The sequence below is a fragment of the Sciurus carolinensis genome, chromosome 7, assembly GCF_902686445.1.
Source record: "Sciurus carolinensis chromosome 7, mSciCar1.2, whole genome shotgun sequence".
Taxonomy (NCBI): Eukaryota; Metazoa; Chordata; class Mammalia; order Rodentia; family Sciuridae; genus Sciurus; species Sciurus carolinensis.
In genome coordinates, this window is record NC_062219.1 from 32939763 (window position 1) to 32959967 (window position 20205).

At 38.6% G+C, this 20205-nt stretch overlaps 1 protein-coding gene and 1 long non-coding RNA gene across 4 annotated transcripts in view; one reads left to right on the top strand and one right to left on the bottom strand.

Moving 5' to 3' along the window:
* Nucleotides 1-20205, bottom strand: part of LOC124988820 (uncharacterized) — a 234807-nt gene that overhangs the window by 200121 nt on the left and 14481 nt on the right. The window lies entirely within an intron of this gene.
* Ccn2 (cellular communication network factor 2) lies at nt 605-3868 on the top strand. Its single transcript, XM_047558598.1, has 5 exons — nt 605-908; nt 1064-1286; nt 1527-1778; nt 1909-2120; nt 2494-3868. Exons 1-5 carry the CDS (start codon nt 846-848, stop codon nt 2788-2790), a joined length of 1047 nt encoding a protein of 348 aa, XP_047414554.1. The 5' UTR covers nt 605-845; the 3' UTR covers nt 2791-3868.

The following is a 20205-nucleotide window of genomic DNA, read 5'->3' on the forward strand; positions in this document are numbered from 1 at the left end:
CCGTTATCTGGAATTACAAAGGATCAAATTCCTCCATTTCAGATAAAGAATTCAGGATTTTGCAGGTAGGCATCTTGGGGATTTCGAATGGTTAAAAGCAACTTTCTGCTCTCTATAGAGTTTCAAAAGCCTACAGCCTCTTAAACATAAATCATTATAAAAACAATAAAAAGGAAACCCTTTCGATTTTTTTTTTTTTTTTTTTTTTTTTTTTTAGGAATCCCTGCTGTTTACTTTTTCAGCTACTTACCTTCTAAAAAGGATTTATACGAGTGGATCGTACAGGGCAAAATTATTAAGAAAAAACTGCCCGCGTGATTTTAAATGATATAAGTCAGGAATGATGCGAAAAGGATCGGGGGAAAAATCCTATTCGGTGCTGGAAATACTTTTTTTTTTTTTTTTTTTTTCTGGCGAGCTGAAGTGTGCCAGCTTTTTCAGACGGAGGAATGCTGAGTGTCAAGGGGTCAGGATCAATCCGGTGTGAGTTGATGAGGCAGGAAGGTGGGGAGGAATGCGAGGAATGTCCCTGTTTGTGTGGGACTCCATTCAGCTCATTGGCGAGCCGGGCCGTCCTGAGCGTATAAAAGCCTCGGCCGCCCGCCCCAGCCTCACACAACAACTCTTCCCGCTGAGAGGAGGCAGCCGGCGCAACTCCTACCTCCGGCGACCCACCGCCTCCAGCCCGACGGCAGCCGCCCCGGCCGACAGCCCCAGAGACTAGAGCCGGCGCGTCCAGGCACCCACCTGCCCCCAGAGCCCGCTCCCCGGCTCCGGCCCATCGCGCCCCTCGCCGCCGCCGCGCACTGCGCCCCGCCGCCCGCTCCGAACTCAGTGCCCCGACCATGGCCGCCGCTGTGGGCCCCGTCCGCTTCGCCTTCGTGCTCCTCCTCGCCCTCTGCAGCCGGGTAAGCGCCGGGAGTCCCTGCCGCGGCTGCTGGGGAGGACGTCGGGCCGGCCGGGGAGGGAAGGATGGAGGGAGGAGGGCCGGGCCGGCGGCGCCGAGGGCGTGCGCAGCCAGCGAGCGAGAGAGCGCCGGCTGACCGCCCCTTCCTCCCTGCAGCCGGCCACCAGCCAGGACTGCGGCGGGCAGTGCCAGTGCGGGACCGCGCCGGCGCCGCGCTGCCCGGCCGGCGTGAGCCTTGTGCTAGACGGCTGCGGCTGCTGCCGCGTCTGCGCCAAGCAGCTGGGCGAACTGTGCACCGAACGCGACCCCTGCGACCCGCACAAGGGCCTCTTCTGTGACTTCGGCTCCCCAGCCAACCGCAAGATTGGCGTGTGCACGGGTAAGACACGCAGCCCCCGCCCGGGTTCCTCAACCCGCACACCGCCACTTGGTATCCCGCCACCCCTTCCTTCACTCCCACCCGCCTGCTAGTAAAAGAAACCGCTCCAACCGAGTCCTGTCCGCAGCTGCTTCCAGCCCGCCCTCTGCAGCCCTCATGAGCTTACTGTTAGAGCACCTGGAACTGAAGCCTGACCTCTCACCTCCTCTGCTTCCCCCCCCCCCCTTTGCTCTCTGGCAGCCAAAGATGGTGCCCCCTGCGTCTTCGGCGGGACAGTGTACAGGAGTGGAGAGTCCTTCCAGAGCAGCTGCAAATACCAGTGCACTTGCCTAGATGGAGCAGTGGGCTGTGTGCCCCTGTGCAGCATGGACGTTCGCCTGCCCAGCCCTGACTGCCCCTTCCCGAGAAGGGTCAAGCTGCCTGGGAAATGCTGCGAGGAGTGGGTGTGTGATGAGCCCAAAGACCACACCGTGGTTGGCCCTGCCCTGGCTGGTGAGTTGAAGCTTCCTCTAAGTCAGTGTTGTCCTTCTCCCCCAAGGCTGAGTTCCAACAATGCCAAGGAAAGGGGGAAATTGTCTTATCCAGGCGTTTTACCTTGTGTTTGTGTGCTCTACTTTCACAGCCTACCGTCTGGAAGACACCTTTGGCCCAGACCCAACTATGATGCGAGCCAACTGCCTGGTCCAGACCACAGAGTGGAGCGCCTGTTCCAAGACCTGTGGGATGGGCATCTCCACCCGGGTTACCAATGACAACGCCTTCTGCAGGCTAGAGAAGCAGAGTCGCCTCTGCATGGTCAGGCCTTGCGAAGCTGACCTAGAAGAGAACATCAAGGTTTGTTTTCTGTTCTTTTTAACTCATCTTTAGTAGAACGATAGTGAATAGGACCAAGTTAGGTCTCTTGCCACCCTTGTTATTATAGACCTGTTACCTCCAAAATTATCTAACCATGGAGCTGTTTTGCTGGAATGAGAGATTGTGTAATAGGAACCGCCAGTTTTCCACTACAAAATCCTCCCCAGTGTTAGTTAATTCAAGACATTCCAAGAGAGTCCATGACTATTTTTGGAAAACTGGCAAATGGAACTCAAAAGTTTCTGTCCTCAAATATAAACAGAAGTCAGACAACATAAGCCTGGAACACAGGGTTGAGGAAAGCCACTCTCCCTATAGTAATGATGTTTCTTCTCTCCCTTGTCTTCTGTAGAAGGGCAAAAAGTGCATCCGTACCCCCAAAATCTCCAAGCCTGTCAAGTTTGAGCTTTCTGGTTGCACCAGTGTGAAGACATACCGGGCTAAGTTCTGTGGCGTGTGCACAGATGGCCGATGCTGCACCCCTCACAGAACCACCACCCTGCCTGTGGAGTTCAAGTGTCCCGATGGTGAGATCATGAAGAAGAGCATGATGTTCATCAAGACCTGTGCTTGCCATTACAACTGCCCTGGAGACAATGACATCTTTGAGTCACTGTACTACAGGAAGATGTATGGAGACATGGCATAAAGCCAGAGAGTGAGAGACATTAACTCTTTCGACTGTAACTTGAACTGATTCACATCTCATTTTATGTAAAAATTATTTCAGTAGCACAAGTTAATTTAAATCTGTTTTTCTAAGTGGGGGAGAAATACTCCCACCAAATTCAAAACATTGTGCCATGTCATACAAATAGTCTCTCAACCCCAGACACTGGTTTGAAGAAAGTTAAGACTTGACAGTGGGACTGCAGTAGTGCACAGCGCCCAAATGTACACTAAAGGGTGGCTTCAGGAGAAGTGGAGACACCATTAGAAAGGCTAGTACTATGAGATTGCATCTTACAGTTGTAATGTGCCTGCTCTTTGGAGTGTAATTGAGAAGAAAAATTTTAGCATACTTGCTGATCTGCCTGTAGCTCCAGCAACAGCTAAGATCTGCATTCTCCAACCATCATGAGGCTGAGTCAAGTTGTTCTTTAAGTCCGAATAGCAGATTCAGCCTCGACATTCTGATTCAAATGACAGTGTTCAGGAATCAGAATCCTGTCTATTAGACTGGACAGCTTGTGGCAAGTTAATTTGCCTGTAACAAGCCAGATTTTTTTTATTGATATTGTAAATATTGTGGATATATATATTATATATTTGTACAGTTATCTAAGTTAATTTAAAGTTGTTCGTGCCTTTTTGTTTTTGTTTTAATGCTTTGATATTTCAATGTTAGCCTCAAGTTCTGAACACCATAGGTAGGACGTGAAGCTTGTCTGATAATTCAAAGCCTGAAATGAATATTCAAGTGGAAATTGTAATCAGAGTGGCAGTCCATCAAAACAGAATGTTTGATGAAGGTGAGGCAGCAATGTCCTTGGAAATCTGGTTTCTAGACAGGAAATGTGGTAGCCTCACTTTCAGTGAATAATGGCCTTTATTGGAAAATGACTGACTCTATATAACTCTATGGGTCAGTTTTCCACCCGGAAGCATTTGTTTCTATTTTGACTATGACTGTTTTTTGGACAGTTAATTTGTTGAGAGTGTGACCAAAAGTTACATGTTTGCACCTTTCCAGTTGAAAATAAAGTATATATTTTTTCTATAAAGTACTCTGCTCTTTGTTTATTCTTGGAAATGATTCAAATTTTCTTGAGTATGAATGGACAATTTTTGGTTTTCTTAAGATAACAAAAGTATCCAATAATTTTCTAGATACCTTTTATCACAAATAGTAATAAATTGGTTAATCAATAGAATTGTGCATAATAATACTTCAAACTGCGTCAAGTTTCACAGGATTGCAATTACAAACATGTTGAAGACACGGGTATTTTATGTTATTTCCACAGTACATTATGAACAGTTTAAATTCAATTCTGTATAGATGACTTCAGTCTCCTCTAACCCCTGTGGTATTATAACTGGTCCTTTTTACACTAAGTATGTCTCTGGTCCTTGTGGATTAATGACCAACCCTTCATTTCACAAACTAGTTTGCCTTGCATGTAGAAAGGTTATTTTCTTAAATTGTATGCTGTACTGTCTGTTTCTGAACTTCAATATCTTACTCTTAAATCTTCAAAATACACAATGAAATGTACATTAAAATGGAGCCATTTAGTAAGTCATTTTGCATAATTACATTTCCAGCTGCCATAGTAACCAATTACAAAAGATGGCCTCAATGGAAAAGAGGAAAAGTAAATCTTCATTAACATTAATTAAAATTTGTCTTCATTTAAAAGCAATTTCTTCATTTGCCCAAGCCTTTGATCTGATCGGACCTCAAGATCAATGTATCCTACATTACCAAGTGGTTTATAAGTGATAAAATGAAATTATTCAAGAATCCTGATGTAAAAATTGTATTGGATCTACCCAGGCTTCTACTGAAAAAGGAACCAAGTGAAGGAAACCAAAGAAACACTCCAAGGGGTCCAATTCTTTTTTCGGGTAAGACTGACTAGCTGTGGATTCCTGGGAGGATGGGGACAAAAAAAGTTGGAGACAGACAAACCTGTCCCAGGGTAATTAGCAATGTTGCAGTCATTCTGAGAGACAAAAATACACTTGAAAATAAAGACCAGTTCTGCAAACAGTGACCACACCACAAACCAAAGGAAAAACTTCCCTTGTTCGAAATGTAAAAGGTATTTCTGGTCACAATGCTGGGTGTCCAGGGTACACCCACATATGTATATAGCAATGCTGTACCCAGCAGGAGCACCCTGCTTCCCCAAATAAACATACATGTGTGTACACACACAGACAGCACGTTGTTAATTCACATTTCCTTTCCGTTGGTTTATTCCTAGTTGCAAAAAGGAAGGGCCATGGTAAATGAGCCCAACTGTTCTGAAAAGAATCAGAGAATTCTGGAAAAATAGCGGTATTGGAAACATAGGGTTCAGATTTTCCAAATCCCCACAAAAAACAGGGTTATCTAGATTGCATAACCAAAATCCCATAAGCAATATTTATAATGCAATTAGGAGATAAGATGTCTCTTGACCCCCAAAATAGGAATGGAGACAATCACCCCCCAATGCCTGCACTCTGTCAGCATGTGTGTGGGAAATAGCAAACAGTGTATCTGATGCTTCTGAAAACAAGAGATCCCCAAAAGAACCAGCTAGAAGCACAGGTGGCCAGTATGAGAACAGCACTGAAATCAGTAGGAATTTGGCTTTTCCAACAAAACATTTAAACCAGGGTTTCTTTCCGAGAGAAGACACCCACACCTCTTAGGAGTAGAATAAAAATTAAGCAGGTCAGAGATAGCAGACATTGAGAGAGAAAGTTCAGATAAAAATGAGAACAGAAGTAAAAATCTCAGGAAGTAAACTATCCTCACCCACTCCAGTACTGGGGATGAAAACTAGAGGTGCTTTACCACTGAGCTATGTCCCCAGTTCTTTTTCCTTTTTTTAAATTTTGAGACAAGATTTCACCAAGATAATGAGGCTGGCCTCTAACTTGGAATCTTCCTGCCTTGGGCTCCCAAGTCACCAGATGTGTACCCCCACACCTTCTAGACGGTCGTATTTTTTAATACTACATGAAAGCGACAAAAGAAGCATCTCTTGTGAATTTAAAAGAGCTATTATACCAAGTTTTCTTCTCAGACAAAGGTCAGGGAAACTGATTCCATATAAATTAGGAAACAAAATTATCAAAGCTAAATCCCAAAATTTTATATGAAAAATAGAAAATAGCAGACAGAACAACAGCTAAGAAATATGTGTCCATAAAACACTGCAAAGCTGTAACTTCCTATTTCAAAAGAATAAGAAAATCGTACTAGACAGCAATGGAGATAAAAAGAAACAACTAATGATATAAAATAGCAACATAAAGCAGAATTGGCAAAACCTAAATATGAAATGAAGGAATTAGAAATGAAGGAAAGATAACTCACTAGAAGGAGCCTAACAGTGAATAACCACAGCAGACTAGAGGAAATTTTTTAAAAATAAAAATAGAAGGAATAAAAATACTTAAAGAAAAAGTGACAAATATTGTAAATAGACAAAGAAGATACAATATATGGATAGTAGGAGCTCTTGGAGAAAAAAATTGTAAATCAAGAAAATTACTAAAATAAAAAAATGGAAAGCATATACTGAAAGAACACACTACCTACCAAATAAAATCAATGCATTACCAAGTCATGTCTCAGCAAAATTGTTAGAATTTAAAGAAAAGGAAAAAGCATTTGGACCTATAGACAAAAGAACATGAACTTGGTAAGTAAAAAGAAAGAGTTCACCATCGGACTTTTGACAGCAATACTTTAATGCCAGAAAAAAAACACAGAATAACACATTTAAGATAATCAAGGAAAAAAAATGTGTTCCAAAGGATTGTACCTTCCCAAACTGACTTTTAAGAAGAAAAACAAAGAATAAAATCAAGCTGTTAAAGACATAAAAGAACTCAGGACACCCTGGTCCTGAGGAACATGAGAGACATTAACACAAGGACTGGTGTTCAACACTAATTATGTCTTATCTTTGCAACCAGAAGACAGGAAATTTCAAGGGAAGAAAGTACTGGATACAGTGGTGGCATGCCCTGCTCAAAAGGAGTAGAATACAGCTGTAAAAAGTGAAGGAAAGAATGGAGAGAGCCTATGCCCTTCCCACAAAAAAAATTAGCTGCTTTTACTGCTAGTGGTGGTATTAATATTGTTAATCTGAGATAATTATTCTGAGGTAGGATGAAGTAAATTAGCCTTCAAGGATACTCTATTATACCCAGTGTTTGAGTATTCACATGGGTTTTCAATGAGCAAGTCGGAAAATATAGATAGAATATAAAATGGTTAAGGAAAATTCTGTAGTCCTGAATTTGAATTGGAAAAATAAGGCATGAAGTAGTTTATCTTTTAAAACACACACACAATTTTATTCCCTTTATCTACCCACTGAAAAGGCTCAGACAGAAAGACAGCTCAAAAGCAATGAATACCCTACACTTGAAATGTAACCACTAAAAGAAACTAAGGATTTGGGGAAAATGATTGATTCCAAATCTGGGGCAAGAAAGTGTAAGATAAATGCATTTATGTTTAGAATATCTTTTAATATTAGACAATAAGGAATTTAAGTGCCAGTAAAATCACATCAAAGAGATTGAGTGACAAATGGAGGAGACTCCTACTACAGATGGGACAGGTAAGCTTCAATGAGGATAAGAATGGTCATGCATTCAGCCTATCAATTCTGCTTACACTCAGATGGGGCTGCCAAATCTTGGGCTTTTAACCTCCCAAAGTGTGTGTTAAATAAACCTCTATTTCATAAAGTTCCCAGTTTCAGGTGTTTTGCCATAGCACAGAAAATGGACTAAAACAGACAACTTCTGATATTGGTATAGTGTACACAAATATATTTTTTATGATAATTTCAGTATCTTTGGGTGGAGGTATACTACACATCTAATAGTGCCTCAGAAGAGATTGGCCCAATCTGTTTCAAGTTCAAACATAACCTAGACATGGCTTTGAAAAAATAATAATAAATTTTGTAGTCAACTGTGTTCCCTTCATGATGATCAGTTTAAAGTAATTTTATATTCTTTCTAATTTCCTATACTTTTTAAAATGTTATGAAATAAACAAGCATTATTTTATGATCAGAAAGATTTTTAAAAATAAATTTTATATCTCCTTAGAAATAGCAAAGAATATGCCAAAATTGTTAGCATTGTCCATGATTTTGGATTTTGATAAATATTTCACAATTAAACAAATAAATGGCTTAGCTATGCATGCTAGTGCAACTTAACTAAACATATGTACAGTGTGTACAACACACAATCTCTATGGAACTCAGGTATTCGTTGTGTATCCAATGCATTCTCTTATCCCGTTTCCAAATGTCATAAATAGAATTGTGGAAGATTTTGCTCCACAAGTATATAACTATTCTTCACCTCGTGAATCATACTGATTATATATAGACTGTTACTATGACTAAGAATTAAGTAAACAAAGTAAAATTTATTCTTAAAATACTAAGTCAGATTCCAGATCTAAATATAGAATCCACAGCAATAGACATGTAGACCTATCTTCTATATTAGATGCTTAAAAGATAGTCAAAGAAGAGCTAGTAAAAAATGTAGAGTATCATTGACTCATTAGAATCTACATCTCAAGACTTGCATTAGGTCAATAAACTAATACATTTTTTGTCAGCACAATTAACATTTATAGTTTATATAAATACATAATTTTGGGAAACCTTTTGGCAGTATTTACTAAAAGCTAAACACATATTCACATATGACAGCAAATTTGTACTCCTTGATGTATACACAAGAGGAATGAGAAAAAGACATGAAATTTTCAAAGCAGTTTCATCCATTCCCAAAATGAAAACAATCCATATGTCTAAAAATAGGAGAATGGATAGTGTAGAATATTTATGCAATGGAAATACTTCAAATTAAGAAAAGAATAACAAAGAAAGAAAGAACTGCTATTATGTTCAGCAAAAACAGCCAGGCACAAAATTGTGTATTCTGAACAATTCCATCTGTATTATCTTTATGAGAATGAAGAACAGGTAAAGCTACTCAGCAGTAATAGAAGTCAGAACATTGGTTACTCTGAAGGTGGGGGCATGAGAGAACTTGGGCCACATTATTAAAGGCATATATTTTGATTTACAAGTTTTTAAAAAATAAATAAACTCAAGCACTTTTTAAAAAGAATTTTGCCTCATTATTAAAATGAATTATCTGGGAGTTATTTTTTTTTTCATCTTTATATTTTCCAAGTTATTTACATAGAATAGTTATTACTTAATAATCAAAAAAATGAGCTTATTTTTAACATTTCCAATGATGAGTTCCTGAAAGGTAATACATATAACAAACCTCTTTGCATAATTAACTAGAGCATCATATGTATGGAAAATGAGATGGACCATTTGATGAGGAAGAAGCTCGAAGTTAAAAATACCTATGAGAAGAAAGTCCCCCAAATACACAAATATCTTAAGAAGGTACTGACTTTCCCTTTAACATCAGATGAACTTGTACCAATTTTTATTTAAATCTCACAGAATCTTCATTGGATTACAGATATTGATTTTGAATTAACCTCTCAACAGTTTAACTCATTAATTATAATTCCAAAATATAACTAATAAATGGAAGCTATGAAATGATATACTTGATATATATTTAATGGAACTCAATAAACATAATTTAATTATACAGTGCAACAAGATTATAAGGTTTCTGGAGTCCCAAGTGGACAATAACAACTCACTATGTATGTTCCACTTCAGCAATAAGGGTTAGCAGCTCATTTCACCAATGTACGTACATTTCAGCAGGCTACTAGCAGGTAAACGAATAGAGAATACCACATTTATAAATAACAAAAACTGATCATCCATTCTACCTATACCTAAGCTTAAAAAAAATTATAACAATTAGCAAAACCCAAAACCAGAAGCATCCTGGAATATAACCAAATGAGGTAAGGAGGTGATACATGCAGATAAATAAATATTTCACATGAAACCCAGATGTTTGATTTAATTTTTTTTCCTCTACATACAAGAAACCAGATTGATGAATGTCACATAGGAAATCATTCATTTCAAAGGTTAGGCTATAAAAAAAATACTATAGTGGTTACATTTTTAGTTCACAGTGTAATAAAGCAAATGATAATAAGGCTCATGAATCTAATTGGTTTGAGGACCACCTTGTATTCATTATCTTGTATTTTCAAGTAACCTCAACTCTATCATCATCTTTATGAAAATGATATATAAAAATCATAAAAAGTACCCCAATTTAACTGCCAACATGGTGGGTACTACACAGAGAAATTTGACTTTAGGAACAGACAGATTTAACACAAACCATATGTAATCCAAGATCAGAAAAGCAATTTGAATGGGGAAATTTTGATCCACAATTTGAACTTATAAATCTTCATTCACTGTTAGCAATGTTGACTATTCTCCAGTTTTCAGTCCAGCTTATATTGATTTATATTATGTTCGAGATTGAAGTCTTTTAGAATTGAATTCCCTAGCACTAAAAAATATTTTAAAAATTAAGTGTTCTTCTTTTAATCTTTTTTAAAAAATGTTCTTTTATGTCATTCCAGAGGGATTGTTTTTTTAATGTGAGTAGGCCCAATTCCTTATTTTTCATCTCAATCTGAATTCCTCCCTGGCTAAATTCCTTCTAGTCTATGTCATCTTTGTTCAGTTTTTGTTATACCCTCCCTAGGGAGGAACCACCAAGTAATGAAAATGACATTAAATCAAGGTCTTAGGAAGTATTTGCTCCAACACTCTCTTTTTCTTCCCATTTTATTTGTTTGTTTTTAAACTTCACCCATCTTTTGGGCTGATGAATTCCAGTGCAAAGGATTATGTCATGTCACTCACTCATCATTTTTAACTCAGGGTTATTGGGTAAGTTTACATATTTATGTTAAAGAGTTCCGGAAGTTCAGGGGCACTTCCCAGAACTCTGTTTGCACAGATGCCACAATATCAGGATGTGGTGAGAGAGAGAGAGGCATTTGGGGGCTTTGGCCAACCCTATGGTTTCCTAGATTTGGATATTTTAGGGGAGGAATTACATGCTTCTGTGACCTTTGGGAGACAACTTGTAAGATGGATGGGAGCTCTGTGTATACACTGGGAATGTCCTGTGTTTGGCCTTGGGGAACAGCAAGAAGTCAGAAAGGCAATTAGGGTGGGGCCCTGGGTGGTATTACATATCTCCATGTATAATTCTTGATGGCTTTCCCTCTTTTCAGTAGGAGTCTTGTTTTCTACTATCTGTCTCTGTGGCAAACATGGTTGTTTAGTGACCTTCCCCGCAACACACACACAAATTGCTCAGCTGACTGAGTACCCCATGATGAGAAAACAATCATCAGCCTTCTCAAACTGAAAGCACATTATCTCTGTCTAAGCAAAATTTCTATGTAGAATAGCCAATGAAGATATAAAGGACTTTGACAGAGTGGTGTGGCATTGAAACTGCCCCTGAAGGGTTTAGAGGGGAGTCGTTGAGAGTTGGCCTGACTGGCTAGGAGTTTTATAGCCATTGAGGGAATCCAGAAGATTTTTTGAGAAGACATCTGGGATTGAGGTCCTACAAAGTGGAACCTTTTAGAAACTGATGGAATTCCAGGGACATAAAAGTCAGGAGCTGCTGGTAATCATCTGGAGCAGCATTCACCAGCAGAAAGAGCTGCTGAGAGGTGGTGTTGAGGAGGATGCAGGCCAATGGGAGTGGCCACCAGAGCTGCTGCTATGGTAACCCATGCTAACCACTGCTGGAAGTAGTAACTGGTGGAAGTTGCCATTGCCAGAGGAAACAGCCAAGAGGATCCACGGGGAGCTGTTGACTGGAAGCAAAAGTGGGTGTATCTAGCAGAGAATTAGGTCTGTGGATCAGCTACTTGAACAGTTTTTGGGTGGAGGGTGTTTTTCTTGTAGTTGTTATTCTGTTTAAACATGCTTAAGTGAATCATCTTTGATTTTGGAGAAAAAGAGAACGACTCTGAGTCTTAGTACCTTCTACACTAAAAGAGCAACCTAATTTTCTTTAATGCCAGCTTCTCCATGTGATCCTGCATTTCTATGAATAGCAGTATTAATCTATCGGTTACTCAAGTGGAAATACTCCGTTATTGTTGACTCCTCTACTTTCCTCTTACCCAGATTCAACTGTGCTTTAGAAATTAATTTATATCAAGTGGTCTGAGACCCAGGCATACTTCCCCCATCCTCAACTCACACACAGATTTTTGGAATTTATCTCCAAGAGCACTATCAGGTCCTCACAGTGAATGTTTGAGAAAATCCCCCCTGACTTCAGGCAAGGGGAAGAAAGAGTAATGACTCAGAAATGCATCAGAGCATTCCGTTCTTCCTCCTGCCTTCAGGGGAAACTCTTTTACCAGAGCCTAACCTATTGGGGTTCTACTTACCTATTTAAAGTTGATTTCTTGTGGACAACAGATCTACAGTTCTTGTTTGTTTGTTTTAACGATTCTGACAATCTCTGTCTCATAATGGTTATTCGAGACTACTGATATTTAAAGTGATATTCTACCCTGTGTGTATTACTAGTCTCTATTTGATAGTCTTCTTCTTCTCTTTTCTGTCCACATACTTTTGTTCTTTTATGGCATTAATTGAGCATTTTGACTGATTCTATTTTTACTCCTTTCTTTTTTTTTATTTCAGAAAGGCATACTTATAATTCCTGATACACATTTCATAGTTTTTTGTTTAATGACTAGAAATCCTTATTACTTCAGAAAATATTACATATTTATTGAAACACACCACCTATCTAGTGATTTATTATATAACCACATCATATTTATTAGGTAAGCATTCCAATGACTTTTATGTAATAAAAGTAAGAAGGAATTTCACATGTTGGTTATGTTCCATATTATACACTATTTTTAGGCCTTTATTTATAGAATATAAAACTTGGAATAATATTCTCAACTAATATTTTTGTTAGATGTAAATGATTCCAACAATAAACAATACTAAGCTAAGTACTGTTCTTACTTTTAAAATCTAACTTTTAAAAGTTTGATTTTTTCAGTCAATACAAAATGATCTAGTTCACACTATGAACTTTCCAAAATTGTTTAAAAACCAAATAGTCTTTGTTAAAGATTAGATTATAAGAAATGTTTTCTATGCTGTTATTTTAGAAAACAAGATTCTGGTACACATAAAGGAACTTAAATATAAATTCATACATGGTGGCTCAAATCCTGTCAACTTTCAACCTGATACAACATAAATCAACAGTTATTATACATAAACAATTCGAAATTAAAGTTTATAATGGAAATGTCAACAAGTCATAACCAATACACATCACTACTGATGGGTTCCACTGTACTTTAACCAGGCACAGCAGTGTGCATCTGATAGCTTAGAAAATTAAAGCTATCAGTATAAATAAGGAATACATAAATATAAACATAGCAATGCCAAAACATTAGGGCCATTAAAAAAAGTTGAATTAGATGCAATGCAAACACATTTTGTAGTTCTCTCTGTAAGCCACTTTCCATTAATTTATTATTTTAAAATAATATATAAAAGAATTATAAAACCATAACTTTATAAATCATATATACACTACTGCATGAAGTAGTTTCACTGTTCTTGACTAAAAGAATATAATAAAAGTAGTTTTATTCTTGACTAAAAAGCAATCTTCAAATCCTCTTGAGGAGTTTGACATATCTCATTAGGATCTCTGCAGAAAGTCAGCTTGTCATATTTTCAGCATCCTTTAGTACTTCAATAGCCTTGCGAAGTTCCTTAATAACTGATGATAAAGCCTCTGATTTAATTCCTTGTTCACAAAGCCATACACAAATAGGTAGTTTTTCTATATCTAAGCCAGTATTCACAATTCTTGAAATCTCAAGCAGAATGTTCATGTGAATGAACCAAATTCAGATTCACCCTGCTGATGCCACTCCCCAGGGCAGAGGTCCAGGGAGTCCACTCATTTCTTAACATATTCATTTTATACATATATATATATAAAATTTATATTTATATATATATGTATATGTGTGTGTGTGTGTGTGTGTGTGTGTGTGTGTGTGTGTGTACTTAGTGGTTTTTGCAACATACATTTACAACTAATTCAGGTCCACTTTCAAAATAACACTATATCATTTCCTGGATGATAATCATGCAGAAGTAATCTAAAAAATAAAGTTTACTAATTAAAAAAAAAAAAAGTGTTCCCAGGCAGTGATACCAACAGAGCAACTAGAAAGAGGCAAAACGTCTGTGAAGGGACACATCCCTAACCCATATCCCCCAGGTGGATGATTACAGTTCACCTGGTCCTCTTCTGCATCTAGTTGCTAGGGTTGAAGGCAGGTACAGCAGGCATAAGCAGGTTTGGCTCACATATCTAGTCACTTGTCACAGGGAACGAAGGCATCCCTGGTTTCATTGGGACCATATGGTGGCTGTTAATGACTCCTGCTGATGAGATTCTGCATAGACATTGGGTCTAGTTTCCTTGAGATGATATTCAATCTCTACCATCATTGAGAAACCCTCGAGTGGAAGGGTTATGCCTCTCTTTCACACCACTAACTACCCAGACAGACCGGCTTCTGAAGGGCATCAGGTGGTCACAAGATGGCTCCACCACCTCTGAACTCCTCTAACCTCCCATATGCTTCCATGAGAAATGGAAGTGCTGAGGTCTTCTTTCTTTTTCTCAATAGACTTCATAAAACTGATCTGGGTCAGGGTTTCTCCACCTTATTCCCAGATGTCAAAGTGTTTTCTTGCTGTGGGGTAGAAGTTACTATAGCCAGTCATCCCATCTTCATAAATGTCTAGACAAGTAACAAGTACAGATCTCTATTTATACATTCACATGCCTCATGCCTCTAAACTCAGAATATCCTTCTAAACCACTTCCAACTTTCCATTTCCATAATCCGTATTACAGGTATTACTATTTTTGACTTCAGGATCACTACGACTCTGCTAATTAGTTTTCCTGTTCCACCTCAATTCTCCTTCTTAATTGCTACCACCAAATTAATATCTCTGGTCACCTAAGTTTGTTGCTTAAAAAGAAATGCAATGACCCTTAAATATTGTCAAGGTAAATACCATCTTTTCAGTATGCCCGGTGTTCAAGATCTTCTGCAAAATAGCCTCAAAGCACTTACAATAACCTCAAATTACTCTTGCACATACTTCTAAAGCCAAAATCAAATTGGAATTTCTTATATTTTCCAAATATATTCCACATTTGAACTTCTCTCAATGCAGTTCTTTTGCCTGAAGTATTCTTCCCCTGTTCCTTTCATTATGTATGTGTATACAAGAATGTACACATTTACATATAAATTTTCTTCAAAGGTCCTTTAAAACCCTTCCCAGAAGCCACTTCCTTGAATAATTGAATCCTCTCCTAAACTCCCAATCTACCAGCAGCCCTCTTTTCTTTTTTTTTTTTAACTATTTTTTGATTCATTGTACACAAATGGGGTACGAATTTCATTTCTCTGTACATGAGTCACACATTTGCATAATCATACATGTACATAGGGTAATGATGTTTGTCTCATTCTATTGTCTTTCCTCCCCCGTTCCTTCCCCACCCCACATTTTCCTCTACACAATCCATCCTTTCTCCATTCTTGCCTTCTCCCTGTCCTGTTATGTATCATCATCCACTTATCAGAGAAATCACTCAGCCTTTGGTTTTTTGGGGATTGGCTTATTTTACTTAGCATGGTATTCTCTAACTCCATCAATTTACCTACAAATGCCATACTTTTATTCTTCTTTATGGCTGAATAATATTTTATTGTGTATATACCACAGTTTCTTTATCCATTCATCTATTGAAGGAAATCTAGGTTGGTTCCACAATCTAGCTATTGTGAATTGAGCTGCTATAAACATTGATGTGACTGCGTCACTGTAGTATGCTGATTTTAAATCCTTTGGGTATAGGTCAAGGAGTGGGATAGCTGGGTCAAATGGTGGGTCCATTCCAAGTTTTCTAAGGAATCTCCATACTGCTTTCTAAAGTGACTGTATCAATTTGCAACCCCACCAGCAATGTATAAGAATACCTTTTTCCCCACATCCTCGCCAACACGTATTGTTGCTTGTATTCTTGATAATAGCCACTCTAATCTGGGTGAGATGAAATCTTAGGGTCATTTAGATTTGTATTTCTTTTATTACTAGAGATGTTGAACATTTTTTCGTATAAGTGTTGATTGTTTGTAGATCTTCTTCTGTGAAGTGTCTGCTCATTTCCTTAGCCCATTTGTTGATTGTGTTATTTGTATTCTTGGTGTAAAGTTTTTTGAGTTCTTTATAAATTCTGGAGATTAGTGTTCTATCTGAAGAGTGTGTAGCAAAGATTTTCTCCCACTCTGTAGGCTCTCTCTTCACATTGTTGATTGTTTCCTTTGCTGAGGAAAAGGCTTTCTAGTTTGCATCTATCCTATTTATTCATTCCTGATTTTATTTCTTATCCTTTGGGAGTCTTGTTAAGAAAGTCTGGTCCTAAGCCGACATGATGAAGATTTGGACCTACTTTTTCTTCTATTAGGTGCAGGGTCTCTGTTCTAATTCCTAGGTCCTTGATCCATTTTGAGTTGAGTTTTGTGACTTCAGCAAAGTAGCAGGATAGAAAGTCTACACTCATAAATCTAATGCATTTAGATTTATGATGAATCCTCTGAAAGAGAAATTAGGAAAACTATCCCATTCACAATAGCCTCAAAAAAATAAAATAAAATACTAGGGAATCAATCTAACAAAAGAGGTGAAAGAACTCTACAATGAAAACTACAGAACATTAAAGAAAGAAATTAAAGAAAACCTTAGAAGATGGAAAGATCTCCCATGTTCTTGGATAGGCAGAATTAATATTGTCAAAATGCCCATACTACCAAAAGCGCTGTACAAATTCAATACAATTCCATTTAAAATCCCAGTGACATATGTCATAGAAATAGAGCAAGCAATCATGAAATTCATTTGGAAGAATAAGAGACCCAGAATAGCCAAAGCACTCCTTATCAGGAAGAACAAAGCAGGAGGTATCACAATACCAGACCTTAAACTATATTACAGAGCAATAGTAACAAAAACAGCACGTTACTGGCACCAAAATAGACAGGTAGACCAAAGGTACAGAAAACACAGAGACAAACCCACATAAATACAGTTATCTCATACTAGATAAAGGTGTCAAAAACATACAATGGAGAAAAGATAACCTCTTCAACAAATAATGCTGGGAAAACTAGAAATCCATATGCAGCAAAATGAAATTAAATCCTTATCCCTCTTTCTTTTCAAATGCTCTAATGAACATTCTATTTAAACTTTATTATATCACTTAATATCATTATATCCACAACCTATTTTTTCTATTCCAAGTAGCCAATAGATAAATGTGCCTATTAAATTTAAATGAATTTAAATGAAATAAAATGTAAAATTTATCTTCCCTGCACACTGCAATATTTCAAAAGTCCAGTCATAACATGCGGCTAGTGGCTTCCATGTTGGATGGCACAGATACAGGACATTTTTGTCATCACAGAAAGCTAGACTTGAAAACATTGGTCTACTTCATTATGAATTTACTTTATTCTTCTCCCTTTCAGCTCTAAAGTTCTTATGCTCAGAAACTTGTATGTGGAAGTTTCTCTATAAGCAGCTTACATAATTATGCTATTGCATGATAGATGGGTAGTCTCTTTAAACAATTAATCTACCAGATCTAACATAGTACTTGAAGAACTGAAAATTTTTTGCGTATAAGTTGATATTTTGCGTATAAACTCCAAAGCCACAAGTATAAGACAAAGCAACTAGCCACAGAACATGTAAATAGTTTATGGAATGGACTGTATTTGTTAGACTATAGTTAAGGGTAGTGTTCTTATTTCTCACCCATGACCAACCCAAGACATTAAGCATGTTTTGCTCCATCTGCCAATTCCATTTCTGGAAACATCTGGGGCAGATCCCATGACTTTTGGATTATTTTTGTTTATTATAATGTTTTCATATTCAGACACTTTTAAAATACTGTCCAATCCAAATAAAAAATTTAACCTTGCATTAATTTAAATATGTTCTCTTCCCTCAGTTCAGGGAAGTGAGTAGGGAAGGTTGGGAAGGGGACCAGTCTTCCATTTCGCTCCCCGAGTTTTGCCTCATTGGGCACATCTTTCATTTGTGCTACCAAGGCACACAGAATCGTTTGCTGGCCATAGTTTTAGCAGGCACAATGCTGAGACAATGCCTATTAGGTACCAGGGCACCTGAAAAGGCAGGAAAGATGTCATTTGTGCTCTCACAAATCTCATAACAGAAATACGTCCCTCAAATCATCATGAAATAAGACAGAGCATGTTAAATGTCTTGAGAGTTTTATGGAGGAAAAAAGTTCCATCAGTAAAAGAAAAAAAACCCACTTTCAGCTTAGACTTTATGATAAAGAACCATCTGAACTGGAATTTGTAGGAAAGATAATACCAAAAGGCATGCATGCCCTAATTTAATCTCAATATCAAATAAATCATATAATCCAGCATTAGATCCACTTATGTCCTTTGGGACTCTGTTGAAAATGATTTTTTAAAAAAATCAGTCTAACCTGGCTTAAGCAAGAGGGAATTTATTGGGAAAAAAGGGAGTTTAACTGGAAGTCCTAGGGTGACCTAGTCCAGCTAAGATGAAGGAATTCACAATACCTCACCAGGATTTTGTCCTCTCTGTTTCTCCGCACTGCTCTTCCTTCTGCCTTGTGTTAACTTAAATCTCAGGAGTTAAGTGAGGCTATCTGTTTGTCCCAAGGTGACAGAAGGCATTCCCTGGACTACATTTTCCTAAACTCAGAACCCACATGAAAAGTCAGAATTCCAAACACAATTCTTGAGCTTTCATAGATTAGACAAGCTGGGATCAATGCTTACCCCTGAACCAATCAGCCATGCCAGTGGGAGCTAAGGAGCAGACTGATTTAACCCAGGAGACCCCTGACACCTCTGGGTGGAATCAGCTTTACCCAAAGCACAGGGGTGAAAGTTGGGGCATGTCAGTTCCACCACAGAAGGGGTCGCAACCTTGTTCTTGACGGCCCAATAAGATATACTTCAGACTTTGCAGGCCATACTGCCTCTAGCTCTGCCATTGCAACTCAGAAGCAGCCATGGGCAATCCATCAACAAATGACATAGATACGTAACAATAAAACTTCATTTACAAAGTCTGGAAGAAGGTTAGTTTTTGCCAAAAGATCCTAGTTTGCCAACTCCTGCACTAGAGCGAAATTAAGCAGAGTTATCAGAAGGGCAGAAAAGGCAATAAAAACAAAAAGAAGCAAGTGTTCACTACATTTGTAATACAATGTAGATATGAGTTCTTCTCTGGCTCTTTAGATTTCTCCCTCTCTATAATAAGAACCACAGCAGAAGACTTTCACAAGGCTGCTTTTCTCCAGAGTTCACTTGACCTCAAATTTCAATGGCCTCCAATGTGTCCACGTGGCAAATGCTTGAAACCCAGGAGGGAAGTGTCAGCCTTTGTGGAAGAAAACTGTGGGCAATGGCGGCCCCCATGTCAGATAATTTGCCTGTGGACACAACACTTCCACACATTAAGATATATATTCTCGCTCCCCACTCCCCAAATAGTCTGCTGCTTCCACAGTTTTTCCCATTCCTGATAACCACGCCAAACCCTACAACATTTTTCTGGTTATTCAGGCCAAAAACTGAGATGACATCCCTGATTTGGTTTTGCTGCCATCCCACAGCCAACCTGTTAACAAGTTTTATGTACACCATTCCTACTGAATGTGACACTTCTCCCCACCTCCACAGCACAAATGGAGTCCGGGTCACCTGGTCCCTCTCCTGGACTTCTCCAACAGCCTCCCACAGTCTCCCTCCTTCCCCTTACCCCTCTGTGTCCTTTCTCTGTTCAGCAGCTGAAACAAACTTTCTAGAATATAAATCACCCTGTAGCTTGTTATTATGTTTAGAACAAAATGCAAACTCCTTAGCGTGGTGGCTCTCTAGGCTCTGAGACCTAGGCTGCCTCCATCCTCCAGCCTCATCTGACTTTAGAAGTCCATGCCAGCAACATGGCCTTCCAGGTGTTCCTTAGCACTCCAAGCTCAGGCCTGCCTCCTGGCTCTCAGACTTTCTACTCCCTCTTCCTAGTGTAATCTTTTCCTAAGAATTTCTAAGATTGTTAAATCAAGAGCACAAGCTATGCACAAGATATGGTTGCTCTTGTTTTTCACTGTAGCTGCAGGGTATAAAACAGCACTTGATACATAATGGGCTTGAATAAATATTTGCTGAATGAATGAGTGAGACCTATGTGTTAAG